Source organism: Augochlora pura, chromosome 3 (assembly GCF_028453695.1).
Source record: "Augochlora pura isolate Apur16 chromosome 3, APUR_v2.2.1, whole genome shotgun sequence".
NCBI lineage: Eukaryota > Metazoa > Arthropoda > Insecta > Hymenoptera > Halictidae > Augochlora > Augochlora pura.
In genome coordinates, this window is record NC_135774.1 from 29933104 (window position 1) to 29956788 (window position 23685).

At 54.5% G+C, this 23685-nt stretch overlaps 1 protein-coding gene across 3 annotated transcripts in view; it reads right to left on the bottom strand.

Moving 5' to 3' along the window:
- Eip93f (Ecdysone-induced protein 93F) overlaps positions 1 to 23685 on the bottom strand; it is a 41329-nt gene that overhangs the window by 13205 nt on the left and 4439 nt on the right. The window contains exons 2-8 of one of the 3 annotated variants that reach the window (XM_078197347.1): positions 9198 to 10135; positions 8655 to 8999; positions 7870 to 8109; positions 7437 to 7516; positions 4451 to 4676; positions 1476 to 1716; positions 92 to 1004 (exon numbers count right to left, since the gene is read on the bottom strand). In XM_078197347.1, the coding sequence (XP_078053473.1) occupies positions 92 to 1004; positions 1476 to 1716; positions 4451 to 4676; positions 7437 to 7516; positions 7870 to 8109; positions 8655 to 8999; positions 9198 to 10135 (2983 nt within the window). Of the gene's footprint in view, positions 1 to 91; positions 1005 to 1475; positions 1717 to 4249; positions 4677 to 7436; positions 7517 to 7869; positions 8110 to 8654; positions 9000 to 9197; positions 10136 to 23685 lie in introns of all 3 variants that reach the window. The other 2 variants (XM_078197346.1, XM_078197348.1) reach the window with 2 other exon arrangements.

Sequence of the window (23685 nt, forward strand, 5' to 3'; positions counted from 1 at the left end):
CAACCGACAGCTCGTTAACGAACCCCAGGAGCGACTCTACGGGAGAGAGAGAGAGAGAGAGAGAGGGAGATGCGAAGGGGGATTATCGTACCTCTTCCTTGGCCTCATGAGGTGTCGTTCCTTGACTTTGTACTCGAGGGTGGAGTGTGGCACTCCGTAGTAGCTGCCCGCGCGATGCACGCTCATCTCGCCGCGCTGCACCGCCCTGACCGCCTCGACCAGGCTGTCCCTGTCATAGTTCCGGTACTTGCCGCGCTTCGGTCTGGTTCCCTTGCCGCCGGTGGCTGGTTTTGGTTTGTTGGCGTCCTGGGACTGCTGCGGCTTCTGCTGCGCCTGGGACTGCTGGCTGGCGGGCTGCGGCGGCGTGTACCGGCCCCGCTTGAACGGGCTCGGGTCCGTCATGATCGGCTGCTGCGACTGGACGACGCCGCTCGGCTGGCAACCGGGCAGTCCGGCGGCCGCCGGCACCGGCTGGCCCTCCTGGAACTTGACGCTGATGCTCTTGGCGATCACGTCGCGGAAGTTGACGGCCACCGTCTTCCCCACGAGCGAGTTGGTCGGGCTGCTGGTGCCGGAGAACGCCGGGCTGGCCCTCTCCAAGAGGCCCGGGCTGGAGGCCGCGGTGGCGAAACCCTGCGCGAACGCCGCGGAGGTCGGCTCCCCGTTCTTGCTCGAACACCCCGGCGTGCTCGCGGGCTTGTAGGACGGAATCTTTAGAATCGCGCGACCCTGGGCGCTGTCGCTCGCCTCCTCCTCGATGTTCGGGTTGAAGTCGTCGTTGGTGATCGGGCCCCGTTGCTGCTGCTGTTGCTGCTGCGACTGCGACTGCGATTGCGACTGCGACGACGTCTGCGACTGCGAGTGCGATGAATGCGACTGCTGGTGATGAAACTGCTGATGACACGGCTGCGACTGGTCCCCGTTTACGCTCTTGTTTAGCCTCTTGTCCTCGCTCATCAGCCTCCTCATCACCTCCGGGATACGGTAGTCCTGGGTCTCCATGCCTGCGACAGGAAGAAACACGGTTTCCTCGATTCCTGCGATTCCTAGCCCTCTCGTCCACCCCCCCCTGGCCCTGCTTCGCGCCTACCAGGCATTTGTCTTAATCCCGGATTAGCCCCCCGAGAACTGTTTAAGCTACTTAGAGCCAAGTTCCGCTCAGAAGGTGGAAAAAGTGTCACCGACCCGTCGACCGGGGCCTGGCTTCTATCGATTTCCGAAGACCTAGCGGCTCTCGTAATACACTTTTCGACTTTCGTCTCGGCCCTAAGCATAGGCCGACTGCCCAGTCAGCGAACGAAACGGTCTGCCGTCTATCCGGAGCAACCCAAATCCCCGGCAGACCGGCACCGACGGCCGCGTTGTACACGCGGACAGAATTATTCCCTTCGAATACTCCGGTCCCAAAACGAATCGTTTCGTCGTCGCTTTTGACCGTTGATAGCAGAGCGACGTACCTGCTCGAATATTCTCACCTTTGAACGGTGCAGCCGCCGCGAGCATCTTCTGAATGTACGGGCCGATGTTCGCGTGTTCCAGGCCTGGCCATTCCGTTCCCGTTTCCTGTCCCCGCTGCAGCAGACTCCTCAGGGAGTCACCGCCGCCGCCTTCGAGGGCGGAGAATCTGACGAGATCTTCGAACGACAACAACGGCTTCAGCAGCGCCTTCTCGACTTCTTTCTCCTCTTCCGCACCGGACAGTTCCTTGTCGTCCACCTGTTAAGAAGAGTCCTTTCTAGCGTTTTCTGCACACCGCGACACAGGCGGGGAAGAAACATTTTTCGGTTACGAAATGAATATTTTTGGCAAACGATATCCTCTCGAGGAAAGTCGTTCTCCGATATTTTGCATCGAGTGTGTCTCGTTCTCCCTCTCTCTCTCTAGCTCTCTCTCCCCCCCCTTTCCCACTCTGAACCGAAGATATATATATTCGTGACGATAATTATTGTTCTCTGGTATGGAACGCGACCGATACATGTATATATATAGAGAATATATATGCAACAACAAGATTTCGTCGAGAGGCGTTTCACTACTGTGTTTGTATTGCGTGTGTCTCTGTGTTTGTAACAGTGTCGGTTGTCCATGTAAAAGTAAACGTATTTAACGTCGTCGTAAGGCGGTATACGATGACCAGAAGCGTCATGCAGGAACATTGTCGGAAAAATAGTACAGTATCGCAATAAAGAAGCGTTTTATACGTGAAAACGAAAACGAAAAGTAAAAAAAAAGAAAAGAGAACAGAGAACAAAACAAGTTAGATAAAAACGAGAACTGAAACGCTCCGCCCGGAAGCCGATACATACACAGCCCGGTGTGTGACGTGTGTCCCCGTCGACATCATCGGTCTCAAAGAGGATAAGGCAAGATCGAAAATTGAGAACCAGCTCTCGAATTCAAATTGTTTCCCCGCTCTCCCACGGCGAGCGGGACAAAACGAGAGAATCCGTCGCGACGACGGCGCTACACACCAACGCACTTACCTCTCGCAGAGAAACGATTCAAAGTAGACGTGTACATGCACAGTCAAACTCAAACAAACGTTCTACCAAAAAACTAAGCTAGTTCTGCGCTCCTCCTAATGACGTCAGGCAGAGTATCAAAATTAACGATCGAGCAGTCGGTCGAAGACCAATCCCCCAAGACCGGGCGCGATCCGATGGGCCAGTGTGTTCGTGCCACGGCTCCGGCGGATCGGTCCTCGGCAGGCTTCGAACGTGCAATATCGTTTGTTGCCAAAAAAAGCCACGCCACCCGTGAGCATGCCTTTGACAAACGTCACAGTTATACGTCGAACCCTGTACCACTACGCTGCAACTTTCCCCGCTATGTACGTATATATGCCGAGGAACAACGATCGAACCGCGATCCCGTAATCGAGGCGGCCGCTACGGAGCACACAATAGTAATCGAGAGGATGCACGGTGTCGAGGTCGCAGAAAGCGTACTCGTGACAGCGAAACTCGCATCTAAGCGCGATCGCCCCCCGAGAACTTACCTCGAATCTTGCAACCTCGCCAAGACCGACCGGCCGTGTGTTAAACTACAAATAGTGAGATAAAAAAAAGTTAAACAGCCCATGCAGAATAAACATTCGACACACTACTGAGCATCACGGCGATCGGTGAAGAACCGCGCGTGAACCGACACTTTTTCTCCCATTTGGCGAACACGTCCTCCTCCATATCCCCCTCCTTTTCTCTATCTCTTCCTCTCTATCTATCTCTCTCTCCCCATCGTTTTCTCGGTCTATCCCTCTTCGTCATCTTCCTCTCTATCTCTCTACCTCTCTATCTCTCTATGCGAAAATCAGACGACGACCACGAGAAAGGTATTCGAAAAAAACGGTTCGACGGTCTGCGAGCGATCGGTCCACGCGAGTTCTGCGATCACCGTGGCAGAGGTATGTTTTGGGGAAGCTCCATTCGTTCTTCCTAACCAAAACCACACTTAGAAACAAATGGGCGGCATCTTTTCTCAATTATCGACGCGACTGTCTCTCTCTCTCTCTCTTTCTCTCTCTTCCTCGACCGCGCTCTGAAACCCGTTCACCCTTTCCCCCGAGATTCGACGCGATCGCACCGCGACGATCACGATCCTCCGTCGAGCGATGAATCGCGACCAACGGCAAGGAACTGATAGACTTTCGATGGAAATCGCGAGACTGCGAACAAATATCGCGCGGATGGATAGAAGAGATCGTGGCGGAAATTGTCCGGACCTGCGGCCGATTCCTTCCGCCGTTGCCGATACGATAATCGGACGTTGAATGTAAAGCAGCGTTTCGAGAGCGCGACGAACTGGTGGACGTAGTAACCGAGGGGACGAAACTAGAGCGATCGGTGTCAGAAGAAGCATGGTCTCGAAACGAACCCTACCGAAAACCCCTAAACGCTCTCACAAAAGTTCGATAATGGACGTTCCGTTATCTACTTTCGATCCTCGTCTTTGCCAATGCTGAATTCTCTCTGGGAACGTAAACGTTTCCCCGGATTTTACCCGGGAGCGTTGCTGACATCGCCCCGAGATCGAAGGTATCATAATCAAATATATCGGGCAAGAATTCTTATATCTCGTACACATCGTCACGCATCGTTTCTCTTTCTCTCTCTCTTCCACGCTCTCTTTCTCTCTGCCTCTTTCTCTCTCTCTCTCTATCTCTCCCTCTCTTTCTTGCTTGTCCTTGCTCGCTCAGGCATTCTTTCTCAGATGTTCATTTTTTCTCTCTTGTTCTGTCCCCAAAACCTACCTCGTCCACTTGCGGGGGCGGAGTGGTCGCGGAGGCGTTTTGGGTCGTATTTGGTGGTGTTGTAGTTGTAGTAGTAGTAGTAGTGGTGGTGGTGGTGGTGATGGTGGTGGTGGTGGTGGCTGGGGCGCCGGGCTCGTGAGGGTGTGAGTGGGTGCTAGTCAGGGACGCATCCCTTTCGCGCTCCATCGCAAGCTTGTAGACCTTGTTGCGCAGAGTGCTACGCGGTATTCCGTAGATGACCGCCGCCCTTCTCGTGCCGAGCTTGCCGCTCTGGATGTCCCTGAGGGCGCACTGCAGCTCCTCCTCGGTGTAGGCCCTCCGGCCACCCCCGGCACCCACCACAGGGACACCACCGACGCCTGCCGCAGCTGCCGCCGCCGTCACGGCCACCGGCCCGGTCATACGCGGTTTCGCGCGGTAACACGAACTGGAACACACACGCCACGAGCCTCTTTACATTTTCTCCTTACCCAGTCCGAAAAGTCTTGACGGATAACTGACTTCGGTCGGGGAGCTTTCAGCAGTCGCTGGGAGCTACGGATAAACCATCCCGGTACAAGCTCCCAACGAAGGCTGCCCCTTGGAAGCACCATCGCGTCGTCGATGTGTCGACGAATCGTGTGGATGACATACCAGCTGTTGAGGAATCTGATCATTTCGGAACGATATTCAAGGTTTACAGTGTCCCTGAAGATGATTCCAAAATGATACGACTTGCACCCGATAGCTTCTGTATATCGAGATGCAGATCGGGTGAATCTAGGTAAATGTGAAAGTGGACCGCGCTCCTCTGCTACCGCGTTGAATTGCATCCGTCAGAATTTAATTCAATTTATTTATATGTACCAGTAATAATGTAATAATTATCGCTATGTTTATGCAAGTTTTCGACGGCGTATAGAAACCGAAAGATCGTCGGATTTTATTAGTTACGGAGCCGGACCGTTCAACGTCGCAGCAAAGAAGGAGCGTCGTCTCGCGGTTCACCGAATCGACGCGCCTGATCTGGAGAGACTTATTGGAAGCGGGTATCGAGCAGTGCTCAAAGGTCCGGTAATTGCTCGGCCACCGGACAATATCGATACCGTCGGCGGAAGCCCGTCGGGCGAAGTTCGGTTGGCTTAGTTTAGTTTTCGCGTGGCTCGCGGGCTCACGTGTAGAACTGTCGGTGCTGGTGGGCCACGTGGCCGGAGCGGTACGCGCACGTGTTCCGCACGAGAAGCGAATCGATCCGACACAGTGTCTCGTTAACACTTTGATCTGCGACGTACGCGACTGCGTCACAGCGAATTCCGGCTACGAAATTAGACAAGTCACCGTCGCGTCGCGCCGCGCCGCGCCGCGCCGGAGAGGGACACGCCGATGGACGCGTTATGCAACCGGAGAGCTCCCCCGGACTGGTTCGATTTATAATCCGTCCGGGGAAATTCGAGGCGAGTCCGCGAGGCCAGGTGAGGAACGCGCGAACGATACGCGCCGCGGCAGATTTACCTGTTTATTTCGGGATCCGCGCGTGTAGGTCGGAAGCGCGCGAAAACCGAGCGACGAGCCGCGATCGCGGAATTCGCCCCCCGCGCTGCGCCGCCGATAAGATTGACCGAACGAATTTGTCGCACAAAGAATTCTCCCACTCGAGATCTCGCGGTGGCACGCACAATTCCTGCGGCTCTCTCTCTCCCCCAACGAGTTCGTCGACCTACCCCGTCAGCTGATAACGCCGGCACGATCGTTCATCGGCCGCCGAATTCGAGTTCTTTCCGGCCTGCCACCGTATCGTGGTGTCCTGGGAACGACGGGGGCACGCGGCGGATCGTCCCACGAAATCCCGCTGGATTTCTCGGCCGAGCTTCTAATTTCGACTTTTGCCGGAGCGGTTTCGGGCTATCTTATCGGCAATTACGGTGGCGCGCCTGCGCGGACGCGACCCCGCCGGTCTCCTTTTCTCCGCGTTCCTCCTCGTCGCGCGGTCCTTCACGCTCGATGTGCTCGCGACGCCGTACGACACCAGCGAGGTACATAACTTCGCGCTTTCGATGTGTCAGGAGGTGCAGATTACGGTGGACTAATAATAGACGACGATAAAAATTCGACGCGCAAAATGTTCCGCGGGGAAAACAGCGAAAACACGAGGGCAACGTACGGATACGTCTTTCCTTTATTCCTTTGCTCTCTTTTTCTCTCTCTCTCTCTCTCTCTCTCTCTCTCTCTCGCTCTCTTCGCCGAACAGCGTACCAGAGTCGCGCGTTTGTTTTTCGCGAACCGCTCCGGCGGCTTATCTCGCGACGCTCCCCGGACTACGCGCGATTTGGAAACCGCTGAACTTGAGGAAAATCGGCATCGTCGCGCGGTTCGACCGCGGATTTCATCCAACACCGAATTTCTCCTTCGTTGAACTTCGATTGACTTTCACGGCCGATTCGGACGCGCGGAGCGTTTCACTTTGCAATGTTTCGAGTCACCCTTCGGAACGAGCGCGCGATGCCCCGAGCCGATACCGCCGATTTCGTTCGTCGAACAGACGCGGGCGAAGGTTCGCGGGAGCGCGAATTCCCTCGAAACGATTAACGCCGAGATAACGCGCCGGGCCGATGCCGATGGCCACGGCGGAGAACCGGCCATCGACGAGATAGGGAACAAATAAAAAAAAGGAGAAGACGACGCCGTAGACTTTCGCGGTGAATTCGTAATGAGTGGTCTCGCGGTGGAACAATGGGACGATCGGCGTAAAATCTGCTGGCAGACGGCGCTCGCGCGCGCGCGGAGAACTTTTTAATTACCGGTTGCCGCGGCACTGTTCCATCTGTTCGCTGATACAACTTTTACATAATGGCAAAGTATCCGGAGGTTCGCGAGCGAGGATTCGATCGTCGAAACGCGAGCTGCGAGCTCGTCGTCGCTCGTCGTCCGCCTCCGCTCGACTTCGCTGGCCGCCGAAATGCCGCTTGGAACCCGCGCGGAATGCGAACACCTGTGCCGGAGGTGTAAAACGAGTCGCGCGATAACAGCCATCGGATCGACGAGCTTCCCGTCCCCGCTTGGCAGCGGGCAAATTTTATTAATCGCTCGCTGCGTCGCGAGTCGAGCTTCACGGTTCACTTTCACGTTCGAACGAGTCGCAGGAACGGCGTTTCGCCGCGGATCGGCGTTCTCTTTTTTAAAATTGAACGAAGAAGCGTCGATTACTTACTTAAAGATACTCTTGGGGTCGATACCTGCCGGCATCCTTAGAGGTATTTTCTGTTGCTCCAAAAGGGATATGTTGTTGTCCTGTGACAGAAAAAGATACGGTACAATCGATACCATGCGATCCGTTCCGCGTTGTACGCGACAGATAACATGCGTTCCTCTTTCTCGGACCGTAATCGTTTCACGTTTTTTCCAGGGCGAACAACAGAAATGTGTGAAAACAGACGACTGATACGTGTGCGTATATGCTGTTCTGATGATTCTCGTGGGAAGAGGGGCACACACGGGCGGACAACGGTGACGGAGAGAGAGAATAACACAGTCGGAGGAACGGGTGGATCATCGGGGGTCGGATCGGGGGGATGAAGAAGATGGAGAAAAGAAGAAGAGAGAGATTCTATACTCCGTCTACCCACGCCAGAAGGCACACGTACCTGAGAATTTTTGGGTTTGGCCGAGAGGTCGAGCGGCTGATCGACTGGCGTCGCGCTGTCCTGGTGTGCCTGCACCCCGACCAGAGGCGCTTCCCTTGGTGGTAGACACCATTGGGGCAGCAGGGTGGGGTAGGTGCCGCTAAGGGCCGCGGCGACCACTGACGCCGCCATCGGGTCCACCTGGACCGACATCGGTGACTCGGCCGATCGCGAGCTGCTGCTGCTGTCGCTCTGCGGGCTCTGCAGGACCGGACATCGAGGAATGTTATGTTCGTCCGGGTCTCTTTCGTCATTGGTCGACGAAATACACGACGAAAGGAAACTGATTACCACCGGCGTGGGAGGGAAGAAACGATCATGAAAAAGGGAGACGGCGTCCTCGCCGGCCGCGGCGGCTCGCTGGCCAGCAAGGAGGACAGATCGAATCCCGGATCGAGTTCGTTTTTCACAAGGCGGCCGGGCGCGATCGCCGGGCCGACCTTCGTGAAACTTTTATAAGCTGGACGGCGCGTCAAAGCGATCAAAAGCCCAGGGATCCGCACCGTGCTTTCCTCGCGGCATAATCAAAATTTGAACGTTTCGGCGCAACATCGCCGCGCCTCGCCTCGCCTCGCGTCGCGTCGGTCCTTTTCCGAGCGATTCGATTACGAAGAGAGCGGGCGACGTGGCCGCTAATGCGTTCCCCCGGTCTCTCCCGTTGCCGGTCGAAGATGATACACACCATGAACGTATGATACAAGCATTGGACACGTTATACTCGTCGTCTACGGAACAGAGGTACTTACGAGGGGCGGTTGGTCATCGTGCGGCAGCTTGCCGTCCAGGCAAAAGTAACACTTGTCGTTCGGCTTCCAGTCTTCGGGTGGTGGGCTGGTGCGCCTGCCTCCGATCAGATAGGGCGCTACCGCGTTCCTAGCCGCCGCGTCAACCTCCCGACACGGCAACCCTGACCTGGTCCCATCCGAGTCCGGTGCCGGAGCCGGAGCTGGAGCCGGAGCCGGAGCCGGTGTCGTCAATATCGTTGGGCCACCTCCAGAACTCGGCGCTTCTTGCAACTCCTCTTCCTTCTTCACTCTCAACAAGCCCTGCGTCACCGGTGTCCGCACCGACGCGACATCCTCCGTTCGTTCCTGTAACAGCCCACGTTAACCCGTTAGTTACTAACCAAGTTATCCCAGTGCCGCCAACACGCTGGCAAACAACTTGCACAGTTGCTCTCGAAAAGCAAAACTATAATGTTCGAACGGATCTGCTGCGAGCTGCTTGCCATCGAATCTGTGTATTAACACTATTTATCGCGATTTCGGATGATAACTTTGAATGCATACCTTGGTCCCTTCCGTGTCGGTGGCTTTGGCAGTCGGATAGTCCCTCGCGGCTCGATCCTTTTCCCTTCTGAGAGGACTGACGGGCCTGTCGGCATCCTGATCGAGCTTGAGCCTCTTCTCCGCTTCGTTCTGACACCTTGCGTCCTCCTCCTCCTCGTTCTCTTCGTCGTCCTCTCTGTCGTCGGTGGCACCGTCTCCGTCGTTCTGTCGGCGTTTGCGTCTTCGCCTGGTGGGGATCGTGGTCGTTCCGGTGGTCATGGTGGCCGTCGCGTTCACCGACGCGCTCGTCGGTACCGTGCCGGTCGCGGTACTGTTTGTGGTGATGGTGCCGATGCTGGTTCCCGTGGTCGTCGCCGTTGCCGTCGCCGTCCCCGTCGCCGCCGTTACCGTCGTCGCCGTCGGTCCCGATGCCGATGTCTCCGTCGCCTTCGTTGCCGACTCCTCTCGCGCGACTCCGTTCGGAAACTCGTCCTCCCCAACTTCGACTTTGACCTCGTCCGGCCTCAAACGACGCTGGTCCTCGGGCTGCTGGTAGCGACGGTGGTGGTCCTGTAGGTGGTGATGGTTCTGCAGGGGGTGCCTTTGCAGGCTCTCCTGCTTTACCAAGCCCGCCGTCGACGCCGTCGTCGCCGTTGTTGCCGCCGCGGCGGTGGTGGTGGTGGTCGTCGCTGCCGCAGCCGCCGCCGACACCGTGCTCGTCGTTGTCGTTGTTGTCGTTATCGTTGTGGGTAGCGAGGTGGACAAGGGATGAAGCGTGCGCGGCCCAATTTGTTCCAAGTTGCCGGGCACCGGGTCGCAGGGCGACGAAAATGCCGGGTAGAGCCGGTGGTGGGGCTGTGCCGTCACTGATTCGCTGCTGCGAGTACCGCTGTACAGAGTGTCCTGATATTGCTTCCATCTCCTACGGCCCATCAACTCCTCCGCTACCCGTTCCAGACCTGCGACACCACCGCAACTACATCAAACAATGACGAGCGCCGCGTATCCTCGAGACCATCGGCTAACAACCCCCTTTTCCGATTACAACCAAGATCTCTCTCTCTCTCTCTCGCCGGTTATCGAAAACTCGACCACCTCCCGCGTCAAACTACCCCCTCGATACCAACGCGAACCGCGTGCAGGTTCTACCTCGTTTTCCCCGCGATCGAACTGTACCGCCCGTCTAAATCGTTTCGGGCAGGTGCGATCCTCGGTGTGTTCGTCGGATCACGGAAAAGTGAGTTTCTTTCGAAGTTGATCCGCAGACCGCGATAACACGTGCAACACGCCTTGGTGTCGGAATCACCAAAATCGCATGTCCGAGAAACCGACCGGACGCGGTGGTTTTTTGAAGGACACGGCGCGGCGGTGGCACGCACGTGCCCGGTATCTGGCAACGTGTCGCAACGGAAAATTGCGACACGCCGCGAGCACCGAAGTACGCCGCGGGTATTGCCAGCCCGTTTCGCTAACCGGTAAACCCGTGGTTCGTTTCACCCTCGGTGCGCAACCAAGTTTCGTATTCCCGGCGGCAGGCGGCAGGCGGCATCCTCCGAACGGTCGAAAACGCTGTAAAAGACCGGAACGTCAGATCCAGAGCCGGCTGCGCTCGTCGCCGGCCGACGATAGACGCGGCGATAACAGAATTTTTCCGCTTCCTTATCCAAAGGCCGAATAGCTGAATGTTATCGTAGCGACGCGACGAGCGTAACTGCCGGTTAGGCGAGCCGCGGCGACGAAAACACGCGTAGCCCAACGACGACGACGACGACTCTAACGCGGCGAACCGAATCCAACGATCTTTCCGCGGAAACGGCCGCCGAGCAATTTCAATCCCACGGGGGCCGATGAATATTCGATGGAAACGCGAGCGAATCGAGCATCCGACGGTTCGACAAATATTTTTCGCGCGCGCGCGCGCGGCATCGATGTCGCAGGTAAAAAGGAGCAACGATTCACGCGGCCCGAAACGAAGCGGTTCCCGTCGCCGACGGTGGTGGCCCCATCATCGTCGTGGCCGGGTGGAATTGGGCCAGCGGCGGCAGCCTTCTCGGCAGAGTCCCACTTGGAACGGCGGCAATTGATTCTAAGCAGACACCCGGTACGGTGGCACGCGTCTCGCAAATGCACCATAACTGTCACGCCATTTGGTCGTCGCGTGTGCCCCGAGCACATGCCAAGCCGATGAACGTACGTAAATACGTTCGCATGTGAGCGTCGGTTTCGCGTGCGCGAGAAGATCGAGCGCGGTGGCGATTTTTCATGGCGGCCGCCTTTGTTTCTCACCGGGGATTGATTTTGTCGTCCGGCCAGCGCAGGACAATCGTGCCGATTAAAGCCGAGCTAGCGCGTCGCGTCGCGTCGCTTCGATTCTCTTCTCTTCACTTCCCTTCGAAACCCGTCCTACCCGTCTCAACCCGTCGTTTACTCGAGAACCCGGGACGAGAGAGAAAGAGAGCGAGAGAGAGAGATAGAGCCGTGCGGACGCCGAAGAATTCGCAGATTGAATCGCGGTCCGAATCAATTCGCGCGAGAGAGCCTATGCGGCCGATTCTGCGCGCGATCGGAATTCCCGCCTTCCGGTCCCGCCTCCGCGCCGTCGTTTGCCACCGCTTTCGATAAGGCGAGAGGTGAAAAAAAAAAAAGAAAAAAGAAAAAAGAAAAAGAGAGTGGGCTCGTCTCGCCTAGTCTCTCGTCTGGTCTCGTCTCGTTTCGTTCCCTCTGTGCTCGAGAGAGCTCGTCCCCTATTTCTTTCGCGAAACTCGCGCGTCTCTCGTCTAGCCTCGTCCGCGCCCTCGCCCTCGCCCTCCCCTCCTCTCGTCTCGTCTCGTCTCGTCTCGGTCGCGCGACGATGATCCCGATATGTTACGGGTAAAGAGGGTACCGGATCGATTATTGACGAACGACGACGCACGCGGCACGGCACCGCGCCTCGTGGCGACACGAATTTCTAGGTGACGGCGGGAAAAAAATGTCACCGCGAGTCGGCCCCGCGCGCGCGGCCAACATTGATCGGCCACGTTGAATTAACGCAGGCTAGGCCACGAAAGAAGCGCGCGCAATGAAAAACATCTGAATAAATTATTATTGTTTGTCGAACGTTTCGAACGAACGGCGAGAGCCCACCTCCGCGCTGTCCCTCTCCTCTCCTCCGCCCCCTCCCCCCTACCCCCTCGTTCCCTCTACGCCCACATCGCGCTAGTCCATCGCCGTCTGAACGACCATTATTTAAACGCTCTAGTTCCACGCAGCTTATCAAACACAGGTATAATGCCGGTTTGCGGAAACGCGGACTGGATCTCCCGACGCCCAGCTACGCCGTCAGAAAAACGCGTATTATACACGGGCTACTGCGAGCACGCGCGAAAACACCGGTGTTCCCAACCTGCCGATTCGCGGGTGCTCGATCCGTGCCACGATTCTCGTCTTTCTCGAATTGTCTGATCAACTACTGTAACCATTGCCGCTGAATTTACAGGACGGTCCAATGACGCGGGTACATAAACTGTTCACCAAAAGCCATTAACTCACAGATTCTGTATCATACTAACATTAGCTCCGTGCTTTTATTGTCGGAAATAGGTTTCTATCCGTCCATGTAGATATGTTAAATTAAATTGAATTGAAGTGCGCTCCTAAAAATAGTACCGAAAGAAATACCTAAAAATAATGTCAGACCGTGAATAAGGTCAAATGTCTAATGAAATTACCGCTGCGTCAGCATCGTAATCCTCGCAGGTGAGTTACGGAGGCGCTAATCAAGCAGCGGTTAATCAGGAATCGCAGGTAATGAACGGCCGGTTTTCGGTTAGGCGCGGCGCGGCGCAGTTTCAAGCTGGCGCACGTGACGAAACGCGTGGCGCGAGTGGGCGTGCTTTGGGCAATTATGGCAGTTTACCCGATCGTGCTCGAACACCGTCGAAGCGTCGTCGATGCAGTACCCACCGATTTGTTAATCGGTGTTTCCAAGACGTTGTTAGACATCCTAACGTGCGTAGCGCCGACTCACACGTCATATTTTAATAATTCATCGATAAGAGCGAGCGGACGTTGCGCGAATCGGCGCAATCGCGTTGTACACGAGCCGAGCCGAGCTGGTGTCCAGAAAACCTCAAACTTCTTTTCGCAATCGTATCGAACACGTACCGCGATAGAGGGAGAGATAACTAGAGGCAGCAAGAAGCAGAGAGAGAGAGAGAGAGAGAGAGAGGGAGAGAAAGAGAGAGACAACCGCGGCAATTACACGAATCATCATCTCGCGAGAACGCGCTTGAGGCTCAAGGCTGAGCGCGGCGAGTGAGTCATGAAAATCTGTCCAGAATAAGGCGATCGTTGCACGAAATTCTTTTTTTCTCTCCGGCCGCGTTAAATTTAGCTTCGTTTCGCGCTGACGTCAAATCCAACTCATCCGCTACGACTATTGCGATACGGGCGGAAACGCGACGTTTCGGCTCGCACGAAACCGAACAAACGGAAACGATGAAATTCATTTGTACTTATTATCCTCGCTGATTCATCGAGCCAGCCGATTGTCCCCGGGGCGAACGAAGCCATGAATAAAGAAGAAAAATCAACCGGCATTAATCGAGAAAGAGTTGCTTTTTCAGAACCGCGGGTATTACCACCGTCGACGACGTTTAAGAAGACCCCTCTATTCATCCGATTGTTGAAAACTTTTGCAGCTACTTCTCGCGGACGTGTTAGTCTTCCCGTTGATCTAGTTTGACAGCAATTTATTTAATTTAACCCTTTGCCGCGTGCAACGCTTCGAGGCACTTGGGATTTCAACGTCCGCTGTCGATCAGAAGTTCAGACTCTGAGCGCAACCGAAACTCTCTTGCATATCGAATCGATATATTGGAATTTCTATTTAATTCTGCGGTCGAAACACCGTGCGCCGTGGCCGGTAAATAATTGCAACTGTAACTCGGATAGTTGATTTAAATGTCGATTTACAAAAAACGCGGTCGTTTTATTCGAGTCCGGTGATCTTGTGAACGAGAACGGTAAAAGGATAATTGTCGAAAAGGTGTGCAAAAGACCGGGTAACCGCAGTCCGTGGGTTAACGGAAAGATTTGCACGTGGTCGATTAGACGAGGCCGACCAGCCGTGGAAGAAACAATCCGGTGGAGGATGAATCGAGCAAGAGGCCCGCGCGATCGATGCACCTTTGATAGGGAGCAGCGCGGAGTTAAGATTCCCCCCCTTTTTCTTGCAAAGGTCTGATTAACCGCGACGGTGCCTGTCGCTGTCTGCGTCTGCCGGTTGCAGGCGTTGCAGCATCATCGACCTTGCATGTAATCAATGGTCTCCGGGAGAATAATCTGGTTGGAAAGGTAGTAATCGCGCTTTTTCCTCTCACCGAGCTCTCCGGCGAGTGGGCGGCGAAACACGGGATCCGGATTTCCAAATGAATGAACGTATATCCAGCAAAATGCAACGGTACAGCCAGCCGAGTGAAGAAAGAGAAACACCGTTCGAGACAAGAGAAACACCGGCGCGGCGCGGCGTGGCGGGGCGCGAGCGGGGGGGACCCGCGTGTCTTTTGCAAGGCGTTCCCGAATGACGTAAACCCGCGTCGAATCGAGACGAAATGAGTCGAGACGAGACGAGACGGGACGAGACGGGACGAAACGAGACGAAACGGGACGAGACGAGTGGATGCGACGGAGAACCGGCAACGGAAGGGGCAGAGAGGCGGCGGAGCACCGTTTCCCCCGATTAACTCGGCCGATCAGAAAAATCCGATCGTCGAGAAATGTGTGCCGCGTTCTATTCGGTCGTCCGTCCAACTCCAAGACTCCCGGCGGCTGCTTGACATTTTCCGTGACCGCTTCTTCTTCCAAAGGACGGTGGGGGGGATTCTCTCGGTTGGATATTCGCCGCGAGCCTCTCGGCTCTCGGGAGTCCTTGATCGATTCCAGAAGTAATTAGACGGCCGGGGCGCACCTTTGGATGAAATTCCAGGCAGGAGGTGCCGAACCAATCTTATCTCGCGTGCCATTTAAGAAGAGGAAGAAGTAGGGCGGATGACCACGCCCGGGATTAAGCCAATGACGCGGACTTGGCACCAGGAGCCTCTCCTCCCGCCTTATAAAACGATTATCCCTCCCTCTTTCGGATTTTCGCCGCGATTAAATTGGTTCGCGCGCAACCAACACCATCGTCGTCCTCGACGTCGTTGTCGTCGTCGTCGACGTCGTCGTCGATTGCTCCAAAAAACCAATAATGGCCAACCGAAGGAACAGAGACGGAGAGAAAGAAAAAGGAGTGCTCGCTTTTAACTGGAAGAGAGAAGTTTCCAGCGGGGATCGAACGACGACGGCCAACTACTACGTGTTCCAGAATAATAACAAGCGGAATCGCAGCGGCGGCGGCGGGCGGCGGCGCGGAAAAATTTTCCGGAAGTCCCCGGGGCGGTCGTGTTGGCCGTTCTCTTGATAAATCGGGAATCAAAATGAGGAAGATTCGAGAGAGAAACGAAGGAGAGAATCTACTTTCCACGGGCGTCCTCCGCGAGCCGAGGATATAGCGGCACCATTCTTCAATTCTAAATCGAATGGCCTCGGGGCCCATCCAGCCAATGGCGGAGCCGCAATTTTAGATCCGTGCGCGCTCGCGCTATATTTCCCCTCGGCCCCCAATCCCTCTCGCCGTCTCTCTCTCTCTTTTTCTCTCACTCGCTCACTCTCTCTCTCTCTCCCTCTCTCGCTAGCTCGCTCGCACGCTAGCTCGCTCGCTCTCCGCTCCCCCACCCCCGTCCACGGTCCTACGTCTCTTGGTGCTATTCCCTTGGTCCCGTCACTAATCGTCGGCCCGTTTCGACCAATGGCAATCCGGTTTAGACGAGAGTAGAAGGTTAGGAAATGGGTGGTCGGGCATGGTGGGGCCGCAGCTGGCTCTCACGACGCACAAGGCTATCCTTTGTCCGAAACTCGCTTGCGATTCGCCTCTGCGCCGCTCTAAGCCTTCAGGACGATAATAACGAAATAATTGCGATAACCGTTCCCTGTTTCGCCGCAGACGAAACCCACGCTTTCGGACGCGAGGTCGCCGAGCGCGTCCGAGTTTCGAAAATCTCGGCGTTCGCGGCGGCGGCGGCGGCTAGAGGGAGAGGGGGAGGGGGGAGAGAGAGAAGGGGGGGCGACCGATGATTTCGACTCGCGATCGCGGCCGCGTACCCCCTTTAACGAAAATGGAGCAACGATACCCATCGATGACTCGGCGGCGCGGTGTCTTAATCGGAGATTGCACACACGGCCCGCGATCGTTTTTCAATTTCGCACGCAACCCGCGCTGATTACGGTAATACCCCTGTTAATTTTGTCGATCGGCGTGAAGCTATCGGCAGGTATCGCGAAGGTAGGAGAGGACCGTGCTCGTGGTGGAAACCGGTTTACGCGATTCACGCGATTAGCTCGGCAGCCGTATTATTTTCGTCGGTTCGACGACTGCGCCTGGTGTCGCGAAAAAGTCTCTTTAAATAGCCGGTCTCTAGTCGACGGAGTTACTATCGGCGTCGCTTTGTTACACGATCGCGAGATTCCCATTCACCGGCGAGAGATCGGCCGGTCGTTTTGCGCGGCGAGCAAACGACAGAGAGAACGCGCGCGAGAGACGGATGTCGAAATCCTTCGAGCGTTGCTTGTCTCTCAACAAGGCATGGAACCCAGGCCGTGCCTCATTAAGATCTCGAAACGATGCTTGCCAAAGATAGAGCCACCGAAGGTTATTCGTTAATTCCCCCGATAATATTCGCGGCTCACGAATATTATTAACGAAACGCTGCGCTCGGAGGCCGCGCGTGCATCCGTTTTCTTTTTTTCGCCCGGCACGTGCCGTTCGTCGTCGTTCGTCGGTTTCATCGTTCTCGACGGACGACGGACCGGCGTTCCGCCGTTTTCTAGAGCGGGCCGCGATTAATTCTTTGATCGATCCCGGATCGATAGAGGGCACCGAGCGAGGAAAATCCAGCCAGCCGATCGCGGTCACAAAAGCACGGCGGAACAAACAATGCCTCGAGCGCTCGTTGAAAGCAATGCCAACCCGAAAGTACCAGCTGCCGAAATTTCTGGTCCCTTCGGTCTTTGTCCTACGGCCCTTTCCCATTCGTCCGAACAGTCATCCCGGCGCGGCGCGGCACCGCCGTGCGCTAGGCAGTCGATGTATTACCACCGTGCCCGCTTCTTTTTCTTCAACAATGTTCGTCAAGGTGTGCACGCGTCGGTACGTACACAGATCTACGTGAGAATATGTACGAACGTGGGCTGACCTCGCGGACCATTCTTCTTCGTGCCTCCTTCTCCCTCTTTCTCTCTTTCCCTGTCTCTCTTTCACGTTCTTTTCCCTCTCCTCGGCTAGTTTTCTCTCTCTCTCTCTCTCTCTCTCTATCTCCCTCTCTCTCCACCTCTCTTTCTCTCGACGGCGACCTCTCTCTTTGTCTCCTTCGCCTCTCCATCGTCTCTCCTCGTCGCGCACTCTTTCCCGACGATTCTCCACTGGTATAATGACCTCGGGAATCACTGCTCGGGTCGAACTAATGGAGCGATATCGTGCAATGAAATAATATACTGGAACAATGTGAAATTGCAGCCGCGGCCCGCGGCCCGCTCCTGCCCGCCCCGAACCCGCCTCGGCCCGCCTCGGCCCGTCTCGGCCCGTCTCAGCCCGTCTCAGCCCGCCGCGGCCGCGATCTCCGCGGCCACGGAGCCTGGAAATTTCAAGAATCGCGGCGGTCCGAGAGCTTAACGGGATTATTCTATCGGCGCGGCTGTTCGAGCGCGATCCTACCGGCGAGATAAGCGACGATAAATAGTTCGATCCGAGCCGAGCGTGCCGCGTTTTTGTCCCGCCGATCGGGAACAGCGAGACGCGGTTTCCCACGGAACGCCGTCGAAAACGGTCGCGACCGCCGTCGGATCCGTGGAAGAGAGCCGAAACGAAGAAGAGACGCTGCTCTCCGCGTCCCCGTCGATCCACGAAAGCAAACACGCCGAGAAGATCCCCCCTCCCTCCCCCCTGGCATTATCAAAGGAACGCACATCGGGACGTAGTTCGGTCGTATTTTAGCTCGGCGAGCGATGTAAGCGGTAATCGGACACCGTGCCGCAAAGCGCAGTCGTCTTGTGACCCATTTATCGTTCTCCGTTGTCTAGTGTTACCCGCGGGACGATCCGCTGTCCCCTGTCTCCGGGCCACGTTAAATTCATCGTTGACAAAGAACTGACATTCGCGAATTGGAATGCAGAAGCGGCGCGGCGGAAGCGCGAAGGTCATCGGCGCGCAGCCGCGTTCAGATATCAGGGGCCTTTAGCATCCTTTTTCCGGCATTATTTCGACGAACGCGAGCCGATACCGATGCTTTTCCGGCATGCGAGCGATCCGCGGTGTGTCTCTCGGCTAGCTACCTTCGGGCTCTAGGCGACAGCGAAACACACAGAAAAGCCGGTTAGAACGGAACCACGGCCGTCATAATACTTATGTTGAACACGAATCGCATCCACGCGGCGAAAGATGCGACCAGATACGGGCGACAGAGAGACAGAGACCGAGGACGCGAGACGGAACCGTGGCTACAAGCCGGCACAAAATAAATGGCCGGCCTACCGAATTTCGCTCGCGAATCGTGGTGATCGAACACTGCCGGACGATCGGGTCCGACGACCTTGCGACCTCCTTGAACTCGGTCGGACACCCCTGCAGACCCCGTTAAGGGTCTACGGTTCATCGCCACGCTATTGCTATGGGCGGTCGCCAGAGTTTCGCAGGCAGGTAGCGGCCCACGACCGGAAAACTCAGTCCCCTATTTGATAAGACTGTCACCGCCCCGTGGCTACTGTTTTCCAACAGAACCAGCCGCCTCGGCGTAGGATACCTCAAGTCGAAATTAATAATGGATCTCCACTTTGCGCACATCCGTTCTACCGCGTTTAATTATTCAATCACCTATTGCCACTTCTCTCTAGAGTTTAACGTAATTGCTAACGGGTATAGGTCCGTACGTGTTACCAAGCAATATTGTTTTTAGATAGGGTACCGGTTCACAATGCGTTTCGTGAAATTGAAATGAGACGATTTGAATGAGGAGACCGGAGTGAAAAGAAGTAATTGATGTGCGAATAATCGTGGTGTCCGAAGGCCTGCGTTAGGGAAAGGAAAAGAAAAAGGTGTCGTCGCGAGCCGGGGGAAAAAGCGAGATGGCACGCGTTCGCAGCGAAAATGTGTATGCAAATACGCGCGCACGTGCCCGGTAATGGTGGAAACGAGTTTCGACCAACACCGGCGACGACTAATATCGTCGTTTCGACGTGGTGGTGAAGTGGAGCTTTGCGCGGATGAAATTCGGACGGCGATCCAAAAAGGACAGATTAAAACGCAACAGATAGTCGACGTTCATCATCGGATTAACCTCTCGCGTGCTCTTTCTCCCTCTCTTTTGGTGCCAGTGGATTTGCGCAACTACCTAAAAACGCAAACTATACATATATTTATTCTATTATGCATGGCTCTCGTTTACCACTCTCTCTCTCTCTCTTTCTCTCTTTCTCCACGGCTCTTCGATGCAACGCGTGCCAATTCAACCCGCCATTTTAATAATACTCGTTTCACGGATTTTCAGGTGCTTCTATCCAACGCCTCCGCCCCTGTGACTCAAAGTTTCATTACTTTAACCTGTTAGCCGAGCGAATTCTCGACCGCGTACATAATTAAATGGAAATGATAACAGACCGAGGTGGTTCGTTTTAAATGCAATTAAAATATCGTTTACAGTGCCACAGTTATTACGACGCCATTCGAAGCAAATAAATAAGAAAATTAACAGTGACCTAACTTTTCGCCTCACGCCTACGGCTGCCTTTCCATTAAAAGCGACTGATTTGTTCACGTGCTGCGATAACGTCGATGTAGACTATAGACGAACGATGATTTCGTTTTGAATTGGTAAAAATCGAACGAATATGTTGTGCTAACAATACAGTATTTTTCTACAAATAATTTCTAATATAATTTAGAGGAAATTAGAATTTAATTTATACGAAAACTGCGAACCTTCTCTATTTAGTGACGTAATTCTCTATTCACCATGCTTGAGATGAATATGTGTAATATTTTCTGATATCACTGTATTTTTCAAAGCTTTCTAACCACGTTTCATTATCTCTCAATAACCTCCTTTGACTTACATCATCGATGCACTAAACAGATCATAAATGAATGTTCGTCACAGTCACAGTATTAAACATTTTGATCGTACACGTACTTAGATTCGTCACAGTGAAAAATAGATTTTATAGCGTATGTTTGTTTGACCACTTACCCTTTCGAACGCAGTGAAAAGACACCGAAACAATTCCGCGACGATCTACCGCCTTCGTTTTGCTAATTACGCAGGGATTAATTCGCGAACGATACACTCTTCGCATGTCTTAGACGTGGGAAACACATTATTCGAGAAACGTAGCATGAAACCAGTCATCGGCTTCGCAGAAAATGCGTCGAAAACTTTGCCCGCTGCATGAGTCGTCATCGCGAGAAACCTGCAGCTGATGTAACCTCACTTTTGCCACCGGCGTTCTTTCTTCGCGTTGACTAACGTTGTCCGTACCACTGCACCGATTCTGAACACGTGATTGCTGAATTCGAAGATCGACGATTAGAGCGCCAGAGTGTCTTCAACGGACGTTATTGCAGCGACTAAATCGTACGTACGTTATACCATTTTTTTGCTTATGAAATGCTCTTTCGAATCGTGTACTGACTTTAACCAATCGATTGTATTCTTTCAAGGTAATTGAGTCGTTCCCATCACAATAATGTATAATAGCAATTTTGAGAATGGAACATATGGCGGATCTAATCGTGTTCCCGTTTTCATCCAGGGTTAACGTATCTCAGCAAGTGGACCGCACGGAATCAGTTGGCGAACGAAGGAGACCGTTTGCCGATCGCCATCGTCGATTTCAGTTCCGATAAGTCGAATCCGATAATGCCAGATTCGGTGGAAGAGATTTAAACAGCAACGGTAAGTCCTTGGCTCAGTTTATGGCATGTGTGTGTGTGTGTGTGAGCGCGCACCAATATATCGATGAACGGGCGGGTGTCATTTGGTTACCGCAAATACGGTTAACGCAACCGCCATTTTCATGCGCCTTTCGCGCTAGAAACGATCTTCTCGAATGTTCGCGGGGTATATGAAAATCGAAAGAAAACACGTTCGAATTAATCTAGGACAGCACCCCGGGCGGGGACGCGTAGAAGTTTTCGAATTAATTGGCGCGTTCGTTAATTATTACGCAATGTTTGCTTATGTAATTAAACAACAATCCGGCGTGGTCTCAAGATGGCGGACGCAGTTGCAGTTGCAGTTTCGAGCCGTAGTTCCGCTTCGTAACGTTTCGAAAATAAGAACGATACGAATCGGTCATCGAGTATGAATACGGTTGGCAGTTCATCGAGATTTTTTTCGCCATTTCGAAGCTATCGAACGTTTCAACGAAGGGGTTAAATGTCCGTTTAATTGGCTCTTTTGTGAATGATTTTTATGGACACCGGGAATATGCATAAACATCCGGAGTTTATTTATCGAGCTCCGCCGGACGAATGTAGGGTCATTTTGCCCCACCGAGTGCGACACTCGAGTGTTGTTAAATCGGTTTTTATCATTGTAACGTAAACAGCGGCGCATCTACTCGTCCCGAGCGGGGATAGGATTTAAAATGAACCGTTTAGCGGTGTATAGTATCCGCGGCGAGAGTCGCGGAAATTTATGACGCCGATGCGTTATTCAAAATGGCGTGCAAATTTATAAGGTAGAACGTTTGTCTTCCGGTGCGCGCAGATCAAAGAAAAACGCGTGCCGTTGTCGCGGCTGAAAAATATTATATTCGACGGGATTCCCAGTTTCTGTTTAATTATCAAATTTAATCCGAATATAGCCCGGGAGAAATTCGATGTCAAAGGGCTCGAAAACTATCTTACACGAAAAGTTGGCGATGCGTTCAAAGCGGGCAAGGTTAAATAATACGTGAAACGTGTAATTCGCGGGCGCGCACGGCTGATAAAACGAAAAAGGACTTGCCTCGTGGCAGAAATAATTTGTCAAGTACAAAAGGGGACAAAATTACCGGTGTCCGATATGAATTTTACAACTAACGCAGCCCAGCGACTGCTCGTCGCGACACGCCTCTGTGTTATATTTTACAAGAAGACCGATCGTTAATATCGTTCGTTGATATTAATTTCTGTCAAGCCTGATAATTATCTGACAGGCCGCGCGATCGTTTAATAGATTATTATGCGCTTCCATTCGGACGTTAACTCATTTTCCGCGTTTTAAAAAACCAGCACGGACGCGGTTCGTTATTAATTTTCCAAATTGTTTACACGCGACACCGGGCCCGCTATTTAGCGGAACGAAAAATACACGGCGGAATATTTATGCTCGTCAAAGTTTGCGATTCACACGCGTCCCATCCGTTCCAACGTTCCGCGTCCACGCCGGCCAACAAATATTTTCTCGCCCTCGCAGCCGGGAAACGCGTATTACACGATTCCGCGGATCTCCTCGCATCGGCTCGTTCGTTAAACAAGGGTGAAGATCCCGTAGCCGCTACTTTAGTCATCGCATCGCCACGCACACTCGAGACCGCGAACGTACACACTCGCTCTCGGCTTTGAAGTTTTTTTTCGGGAGGCGTTCCGGGGGTGGCCGAGGCGTCGGAGGGTAGGCGAAGACAAAAAGAAAGGTGTCGCGTAATTTTCGACAATTTAACTTTGGCCTCCCTTCCTCCCGGTCGACCACGCAGAGGATCGCTCGGCATTTCGCCCCCACCGAGGCACCGTTCTTGTCGCGTCCGCCCCTGTGTGCCACTCGCCCCCACCCTCGCTTCGCCCTCGTCTCGCTCGCGCGCCCCTCGGCCTCCTCGCCGTCGGTCCTCGGTTCTCGGTTCTCGGTTCTCGGTTCTCGGCAAGCCTCGCCTCGTCGAAGCGAGGTCAATCGACGGAGAGGGCTGAAGACGGCCCCCACCCTTCGCCGCGAGCCTCCCTACCACGGCTACTCAATATCGTTTCATTACGCACCCTGCTCCGCCATACCCATCCTCCGGCTTTTCCGTCGCCCCCCTCCCCCGCCCCCCCCCTCGGCCCGCGCGACCCGCCGCCCCGATGCGCCTGCACCGTCACCCGCCGCTGCACCCTCTCGCCTCTTCCCTTTCCCTTTCCCTGGCCCCTTCGCGCCCCTTCGCGCCTCCTCGCGTCCCTTCGCCCCGCGGCCCACACTCGGCCCACTCTCCACCCCCTCGTCGTGCCCCTCGCCGACCCCCTCGTCGCCGTCCTTTTCCACCTTCTCCTTCGGCTACGACGGCTTCGGCTTCTCCTCTCGCCACGCCGCCGCCACCGCCGCCGCTTCCACCCCACGTCTCGCTACTACCCCGACGACGAAACACGAATGCCCACGAATTTTTATTGTTACTTCTCGCGCTGCTTCCTCTCGCCCTCTCTCTTTCTCTC